Genomic DNA, 9,396 nt, shown 5'->3' with positions numbered 1-9,396 from the left:
TGGTGCAGAGAGAGCAGCAGAACCTCTCTCGCTCCAGCTGAATCCCTTGAGCCATCATTTTCTCCGTCACTTACCAGACAGCTAAATGAGGAGAAATGACTGAAGTTGCTCAACCTCACCAGAACATATACAGCTGGGATGAGGATGGTATTTCAAGCTTTGCCTCATTCCAGAGGAAGGAGTGGCTTCAAAGAAGAAGGTCCATCCTCGTTCTTGTAAATTTTAACTGTGTTAGTTTGTAACTTTACCAAAATAAGAGGAAAAATGTGAGTCATTCTGACAAGTCATTGTTGTTGGATGAGATAAAATAAACAACTATATAAAAACTCACAAGTACTTACCTAGCTGTATGATTGCTGAGTAACCAACAGTGGTGTGCAACACGACCTAAAAGTTAGCTGAGCTAGCTCTAAACCGTAACAGCAAAAATTTGTTACATATATATCGACACAATATTTAGCTGGAACTACTGCAGAAGTGTTAAATTCAACCATGTTGCCATATTGGTCAATGGCAACATGTCGCGACATGGTGTAACAACCTCAACAGGGTCGATTTTGTAATTACACACCTGTTTCTACGGTTGTGCTTCAGGAAGTCATTCTATGTAACAGACTTTTCACTCAGTTAGCTTGTTTTTGAGTTTTGCTAACTGTTGCTGATTTTGCCTTAAACTGATTACTGTAGGAAATATAAGCTGTAGTTCTACAGCAATGCATTCTGGGTAGAGAATAAACATTTGCTACACTGCATTATGGGTGGAGAATGTGGAGGGACTCAAAACAATTCACAGATATTCAATTTTTACATGCATTTTAATACCTCTGGTTATTCACTTAATTTGTTCCTTTGTTACATACTTATTATTTGTTCAATCAAGTTTCTTAAAAGAGAGAACAAGAGGGTAAGAAATGGAAATGCTGCATCAACAGTCTTCACCAACTTCAGAATAAGAGCATGAACACAAACATCTAAACTACTTTACTAAATTTTAACACAGAGATTAAAGTTTGATCTCACGGAGATTGATATGTAAGCTTCAAGTAGAATTTTACATAACAGGCCATGTAAATTATAATGTGAAAATTAGAGTTGTAGTCTCTTAAGAACAGATATAATCTGAATTGATGTTGGGGCTTCAGCATTAGCTTCTGCTAAACACAGCTTTGGTATAGCTAACTAACCATAACTATAACTAATGTTTATGATTAGTGCTTTTGAATTTATCCAGAAAAAATAATTTATGGGAAGCCAAGTGAGTTAAGCAAACGCATATAAAACACTAAACAAAAAATTAGCTCCGCTGTTAATGCATTCGCGGAAATGTATTTGCCACTTATTATGAACACATAATTTGGAGGCGCATAATATGGAGACCATATTTATCTGAATTTTTTAATATTTATAAAATTATTGTACACATTAAAAGTATATTCTGGTTAAAAAAAAGAATATATATACTTTTGAGATTTGGAACAGAGGGCATGTAAACATACTATTGTGATCTTCAACCTGAATGCAGGTTGATGGTTTTCACCCTTTCTGCATCTGGACCAAATACAACTTTTAACAACCAAAACCTGCTGTTACTGCTTGGCCTGGTTTTGGTGAAGTCAACAATTTACATATTTTACAGAAAGAAAATATTAGAAACATACACTGTGGCTGTTGTAGGGTGTAAAATGTTGGAGAATGGCATTGAGCCACTGGTAAAACTGGTCCACACAGCTTAGCAGCTTGTTACACATGGAAAGTGCCAAGGACTGGAAATTAGAGCAGGAAACCAGCGTAGTGCTCACATCCTCTCAGATCACATACAATTATAATATATTTTTAGACCTCACTCACAAAGAGAAAACCCATATCAAACTGACCAAGGACAAACCAACTACTATCCTGCTATTTTGTTCTCAATAGCTCTCCACATTCCATGTAATTTAGATTTTTTGAAAGACTATACCACTTAAAACACAAATTACTTTGAGAAAATGGAGAATGGAAGAGCTAAACTGTAGAGGGTTTCTTACGAGAGGCCAAAGAAAGCCTTTGATCCACTTAACCGTAAGGGCTTATTGCCAGTTTATCAAATTTGTGTTCTGAACCGAGATCAATCCCTTCATGTAGTTGCTGAGTGGGTCACTGGAGTTTTCATGTCATTAGACTGTTGCTCGTTTATAAATGTGTCAGACGATGCATTTTTCAGGACATCCGACTTGCAAACCCAAGCCCAAAAGAAAGGTCTGCTATTTTGATCCATTAAGTTGTCAACAATAAAGTGAAGTGATGGTGATAATGTCTAGGAATAACATTATTAAAATCCTCATTGTTGATACATCAGACTTGGACTACAGCAGTTCAAGCAGAACTTTTTATTGCTAAAGTTTTGAGTCGTCCCTCATATCAATATTTTAATTTTTTTTTTCTTTGGATCTTTAAAATGAGTCTTGATCATTTCTTCCTTGTTAATTTTCCCAAGTCCAAAAATCAAATCAAGTAAACTTTTTAATCCTAAATTCAAGCACAAGTTTATACACAACACTCCTCTGTGTTCCTGTATTTGCCCATTTGGGATAAATTAAGCCTTAAGAATCTTAATAATCTGTCTCGGTCTGTTGGTACCCAGCAGATGCCCCTCAGGAGCAAGTTTCGCTGAAGGTTTTGGTTAGATGTGTGGTTTGTCCAACCATTGTAATGTTCTCTGAAGTAATGGAAACATCCCTCTGTGTTGTGTGGTTGTGTTCATGGAAGACGTTTGAGTCATCCGCCACCTCAAAGCGAATTTGGGACCCCCCCCAACATGGCTTCAATGTGAATACCAACCATTTTTTCCCTCCCACTCACCTCATTCCTGAACACAAAGCACTTCCTGAGATTCCCAAACTCGAAGACAACATGCACTCTTCCCTGACTCTGTATTTCCATGCACACAGACAGAGGAGAGTGTTTTCCAGTAATAGCTCTGATGGTGCCACTGTGACCTCAAACTTCAAACCACCACATCTATGAGGACGTCTACATTCCTCATAGACTCAGCACCATCCATCTGTGGTGGATTAGAAAATCTAGTCAACTGGTGATGATTTATCACCAGCTCGCATAACATACTGGTCATCTTCCTCAGCATACTGGTTCTGTTGGCGGCCATTTTCCTCCAATTCAAACTGTTGCAGTTCTCATCTTTCTGGATCCGCCTCTTTGTGGGTACCAAGTGGTACCATCTACAAACCAATCAGGCCTCAATTTGTACCAGTTTTCACTGCTGTGACAACAAACATTTGAAAGTAATTTTCTTTAATACACTCATACTCTACTGGAAGTAAATGTGGTTGCACAAGTACAATAAACAATTTCTACGAGTAAGAGGTTCTTAGAATTTGATGTGAGGTCCAAATTAGGGCTGCATGTTGGGAAAAACTGACAGAGATTGTATATACTGTGATATAATACAAAATAATGTCAAAGGGACCCAACAAATCTACTTTGACAAGTTTTCGCTGTGACTCTGCACTTGATGTACATAAAACTTTATTAGAAATTGCTTTGGGTCTATTTAACTTGTAATGAATGCAGAGGTAGAAAATAAAGGGAGAAAAGTGGGGAAAAAGGTTTAAAGGGAAACAATGAGTTAGAAGTAAAGGAGAGAACACAAAGTTCCTTAAAATCTGGACTAGAAACCCAACTGTTTAGTGCTGCTTCTGGACCATAATAAATGGAGCACTGACCAACATATTTAATGCGTATTGATGATTTTGATGATGATTTTTTCAATTGATGACTTTTTGTGTTTTTATGACACAGTGCTTTGAACTGCTTGTTGCTAGAATGTGCTAAACAAATAAAATCAATTGACTGAGAGAGAAGCAGAGAGAATACACATCAACACCCTTGAAGTCTGCTTCTACACCTGCAGAAAAATCTGAATTTTTAGTTGATAACTTAAGTTATGCTGCACCTCTGCCATCTTTTTCATGAAGAGATGATCCTACCTCTTCTTATGAATGCTACAAATCTGGTTTTTCTCTGTATTTGAGTGTTACGATTGTAGAAAATCTTTAGACAGAGGCCATATGGGTCTTTTTCTAGTCTATGCTACTATCACTCTGTGACCTTTAGCATTTTGGGTAACATAATTGGTGCAAAGTGTGAGAATCTGCTGGTGTGAGACTTTTAAATATGATGTTAGAATGAAAACATCTTTATAATAGTCTCTAATAGTTTATAACACTATTAGTCAACAATTATTGCTGTCCAGTCGTTTGAGATGTAAATATTCTACACACTGATATTACGATACAACCGATACATTGTGATAAAGTTTCCAAATGTATCATATCTTATAAGTCCTGGTTCACAACCAATACAAAAGGGAATAGAAGATAATTTATAGTTTATTAGCTAACAAACTGCATAACCAACATTTATGGTTCAAAAACATTGAATGTTTGAATATGTGGCCATGAAACTCCACCACTGGTCACAACACTGGGAACCTGTGGTGATTTCACTGAAAGTCTGGAAAAACCAGCTCTTTCAATAAAACTATGTTTGGATAATTGGTGTACTTATTAATAAAAGTTATTAAAGTGACAAAATGTCTAATTATTAGCAGTAAAATAAGTGAAAAAGGTAAAAATGTTGGTATTTGGGCCTTGATTCTCAAAGCCCCCCAGAAAAGTTCCCATGAATTTCCCAGAGTATTTAATTCAAACAGATGTTTACTTATTATATAACTTCTATGTCTCACTTACAGCAGTTGAGACAGATTAATTCCTCTGACTGTTCCTTCACAGAACAATCCAAGGAATCTGGACCAACTGGTTCTTTTCGGGAAACCTTGACCTTCTTTCCTGTAAGAATGACATCGTTCATTCTTGATAGTTAATAATAAGGTTGTTCAGTTCTGCTGCATAATTACAAAGCAAATATGAAGGTAATCAACCAGCTGGATCAGTCACAAAGTGTTGAGTCACATCCATCTCCTGTGGTTTCATTCCTGGTAACTGCTGGTAGCTATAGAACCAGTAAGAGTTTCCCAGCAGTCAACCAGTTATTACTGGTCTACAAACAATACAACCAGAAAGTAGGTCAAAGTAAAAGATAAATAAACATGTAAATGCTAACAGGAATGATACCACATGTAGATCGAAGTCAAAGATTGAAGAGTTGATCGTATAAATAGATTAGCTTTGTTGTTTCCTTCCAACTACTCAGTTCAGTTTGTATTCAGGTTTTTATCAAAGTAAACTATTTTATTTTTTGCAGCACATGGAAAACATTCAAGTTTGACAACCAAGATTGACGCGAGATCAACATTTCTACGCAAGTCGATGGGAAGTAAGAGAAGGGCGATGTAGCACCCTCTGCTGGCCACTTCAGTCAACTGTTTTTAAAACCACACAAAAGCTGATTTTTAAATATTTACTACATTCAGCAGCAACTAGTAGGACAATAAGATGAGTTTATTTACCCAATAAAGAATGAATCAGCAAAAAGATTTTTTCCCTCTTTGGTATTTTTAAGTAAATCTAAGTTTGGATTTTAAAATATTTTGCTTCCTTACTTCCCTGTGACCTTTAACCTGATTTTCTTCACCAGTTCTCCTGCCTTTCTGAAGGTTTTTTAAAGTTTGACTCACATTATTTGACTTACTTTATGTCCACTTCCTGATTATTTTCAGACTAACTAGTTTCTCTGCTATGACTCAACATTTGCACAGCAGGGCGTGTTGTTTTTAAATAAAGCATTCAATTTACAATAAAAAGGTACAGAACAATACTCAGGGTTTAATGTGGGCTTGTAGAGAATACAGGCACTTATGGAAAAAATTAATCTCTCCTTTTTTCCTGTTTTTGCTTATTTGTGACATTTAAATTATTCATATCAACAGAGTTGAAAAAGAGAGAAATATACCCAACATAAAGACACAACGAAGCTTTCAAAACAGTATTTACTGTATTTCTTAGGGGCAAAACCAACCTGGCTCAATAAAAATAAAAAACAATCATCACTCGCACTCTTTGTTAATTTGTAAAGGATTTTTACAATTTTTGGCCAAATATCAGATGGACAAAAGTTGAACTTTTTGGAAAGTGTGACTCCAAATCCATATGAGAAACAAAACCATTCTTCAACAAGATGGTGGCCGTTTCATGGCCGAAAAACTCTGCTTTCTACTAGAGGAAATTCTGCTACAGAGCAGGGCAGCCTGGGTAAATACAACCTAAACAAACATGCAACAGAAATGGTTTGTAACAAAAAACAAAAGAGAAATCCTCCACCTGCTGAAATCTGACGCTACTCTATTTTTGTTTACATTTGGTGAGGAAGAAAGTTGCATTCAATTTCTTCTCTGGAGGTTTTTGTGTCGTTTCCTTCAGTGGTTCTTGGTGCAGCGCCCCCACAGGCCAGGAGGGGAACAGGTTGGTTTGGCTCAGTGAAGCAGCAGAAATGTAACAAAATGTTGCAATTTTGGCCCTCAGTCTGACCAGATTTACCAGACTATTGTGTAAAAATACCCACAAACTTTTAAAACCCTCCAATGGGGTTTTAAAATCAGTTATTAGGTGTAAGAGACAATTACTTTTTCATAGTGGATCATGTTTGTTTGGATAGATTCTCTTCTAATAAAATAAATCATTTGATCTATGTCTTCTACTTACTCAGGTTATTGTTCATTTTTCTGAAACATTCTGGTGTGACAAAACAATGTTAACTTGTAGGTGAGCACAAACTTTTCTCACCACACTTTATGTCCCATAAACTCCAAAGGAAAGAGCATTGGTGTTACCAACTGTAAGCTAGGACTGATGGAAACTACATTAGCAACAGTAGGCAGCAACTGTTGCCATGGTTATCCAAAATCTGATTTTAGCGATTAAAGAGACTCATTAAATTATTTATCAAAATATTCCACAGTTTTTAACCCGCACAGATCAGAACAGCAGCAGAAGATGAAGAGAGAAAGTTTGTTTCACCTGGAGTTTGGGGGAAATAGGCTCCAATCAGCTTGGATCGCTTCTTTTCATAGCCCTTCTGTGTGATGTCACCTGCAAGAGAGAAAGAGGGGCGATTACTTTCCTTAAATCATCAAACGTGTTTCACCAGGCAGATTAAATCAAACCAACACTTCCGGGTTCAGAATAACACGACTTCAAGTTTACTTAAGGTCATAAAAAGCTGCAGGAAAAACAACATTCCTCAAATTTCACTCATAAAACTCATTAGGAAAAAGAAACAATGACTCAAATAAACATAACCGAGTTCAGACTTTTGAAGAGAAAACACTCCGAGTTCAAACATTTTGATTTTCCCCAACCAGATGGTGCTGTTCGTTTGCAGGAGAACTGGGACGTGAATTATTACTGTGCATTTAATTCAGCTCAAAGCTGCTGATCGAGTGACTACTCAGCAGATTTCCAAACAGAACGACGCACATCTGAATCCAATCGCACTGATTATTGAAAATATGATCAACAAACCTTCAGGAAACAGCAGCAGCAGAAGTTTAAAGAGTTTTAGAGAACAATAACAAGTGTTTCTAAGAAATAAAGAGCAAATTTTAAACCCAACAGGGTTTCCTTACAGCAGCGAAGAGCAAATATTGGGGTAAAAAACAATCTTATAAGGGAATTTAGTGAAGCATGCTGGGAAAATTAGTTTAATTGGCTGGAAATTGTCTCAAAATGACAATATTATTGTTTGCGGCAATAATTTCAGGGACAATTTACCATCCAGCAAAGTTTGTAACTATGAAATGGGTCAAACGATAAGTAAAACTGGGCCACTAAAATGTTTATTTCCATTTTGTGTTTCTGGTTTGTCATTCAATTCAGAAATACTTTATTAGTCCCGATGGGAAATTAGATGAATTTGTGGGATATTTTCAGTCATGTGACATCGATAGTTATGGATTACGGTGCATTTAACAAACGTAGAGAAGTAATGTAGGCGCTGCATGGAGTTACAAGTGTAGGAAAAAATACATAATACCAGTAAATATCGGTTATCGGCTATAACAGCCGTATTAATATCAGATATCAATATTGGCTCAATTTTTCATAACCATTATTTGGACAAAAAGCAGGTGCCATGTTGCTTCAGTTCATTGAAAGTTGCAGACATTTGTTTCTGCACAGCAGCTCTCTTAACACCTCCAATCAGGCTGAGAGGTGGACTTTGACTAGACCATTCCAGCCCAGTGATTCTTTCCATTGATAATCCAGTTTGCACCAAGGTTGACAGCTTGTATGAGTTTGGTTTTCTCCCAACCAATGAACTCTGCTTTATAATTAAGCATCTAAACTCCAAAGGTTATTGATCATTATGATTAGAGTTAAATTTCAATGCGCCATTTTGTTTTTGGAGACTTTTTCTCCTTTGCTCAGGATTGGCAGCTGTTCAAAATGTTAAATGACCTCTAGTTGTATGGAAATGACTGAAAACTTCAGCTGACAGACGGTCTCCTGTCTTTGTTCCTTCACTGTACTCCCATGATGCACTGCAGCATGCATACAATCTATTAATTGTCCAAACACTGCACGCATAGACATCTATAAATACAATAAGGCACACAGAAGAAGTAAATATTTTTTTTTAAAAATTACTCTGTCAATGTCGTGATAAATGAGGGGGAAGCCAGCAGCAACCTGCAACTCCCAAACCTGATGAATTCGGATGTTATAGAAAAGTTCTTGCTGAGTCGGCAGCTGCAGAGAAATTTGAATTCAATGTGCAAGAATTAAAAAAATAAGACAGTCAAGAAAGGAGAAGAAGCCCTGAAGCAGAAAGCAGCCGCTGTGAATGTTAAACATGCACGGTTTAGAGCTGCAGTGTAGAAAATATGCTAAATATTATTCCTAAACATGTTTTTATCTGGACCAAAAAATCATTTTTTTTATTTTATCAGGAAATACAGGAAGATTTAGGCTTAAGTTTAGGATCTTTGGTACAATTTCTTGGCACCTTATGGCACATTTAATTTGATAATAAGCAAATTTGATGGCCAAATAGATGATCAGTGATTATTAATTGCTGTTTATTCAGGTTTCTTTAAAGAAAGTATGAATTGCCTGATTATTTCTAAGAACTAAAACTGACGAGAAAAGATTCATGCTGCTGAAAGTGAGAGGAGCGCACAGTGAGGAGCTCAGTCTGATTTAAGCAGTGAGGGACGGATAAATGAGGGCGAAGTGACACTAAACCGGCACCAGATCTGTCCAACACGGAAAATAAGCCGTTCGCTCGGCTGACCTGACAAATCCTTCTTAAACACACAGAAACACGACTAACTGGCTCGGATCAGCAATTCTGACGTCATCCGCGCCGCCGCTGCAGGGAGCGAGCGAGCGTTTGGTGGCATGGAGCCGGTAATTATCATCTCCGATAGGGAATCTAACA

The 9,396-nt window shown here is 36.9% G+C and overlaps 1 protein-coding gene across 9 annotated transcripts in view; it reads right to left on the bottom strand.

The window, feature by feature from the left end:
- Positions 1–9,396, bottom strand: part of LOC106955203 (disco-interacting protein 2 homolog C) — a 174,151-nt gene that overhangs the window by 90,173 nt on the left and 74,582 nt on the right. For all 9 annotated transcript variants that reach the window (XR_001426521.1, XM_015045241.1, XM_015045242.1 and 6 more), the window contains exon 2: positions 6,975–7,046. Coding sequence is in view for 7 of the 9 variants with exons in the window: in XM_015045241.1 (XP_014900727.1) it covers positions 6,975–7,046 (72 nt within the window). In the remaining 2 variants the exon portion in view is untranslated. The remainder of the gene's footprint in view (positions 1–6,974; positions 7,047–9,396) is intronic.

Source organism: Poecilia latipinna, unplaced genomic scaffold (genome assembly GCF_001443285.1).
Source record: "Poecilia latipinna isolate Pla-1442-1.1 unplaced genomic scaffold, P_latipinna-1.0 Scaffold715, whole genome shotgun sequence".
In the NCBI taxonomy this organism is placed as follows: Eukaryota; Metazoa; Chordata; class Actinopteri; order Cyprinodontiformes; family Poeciliidae; genus Poecilia; species Poecilia latipinna.
This window is presented reverse-complemented; position numbering and strand designations above follow the sequence as displayed.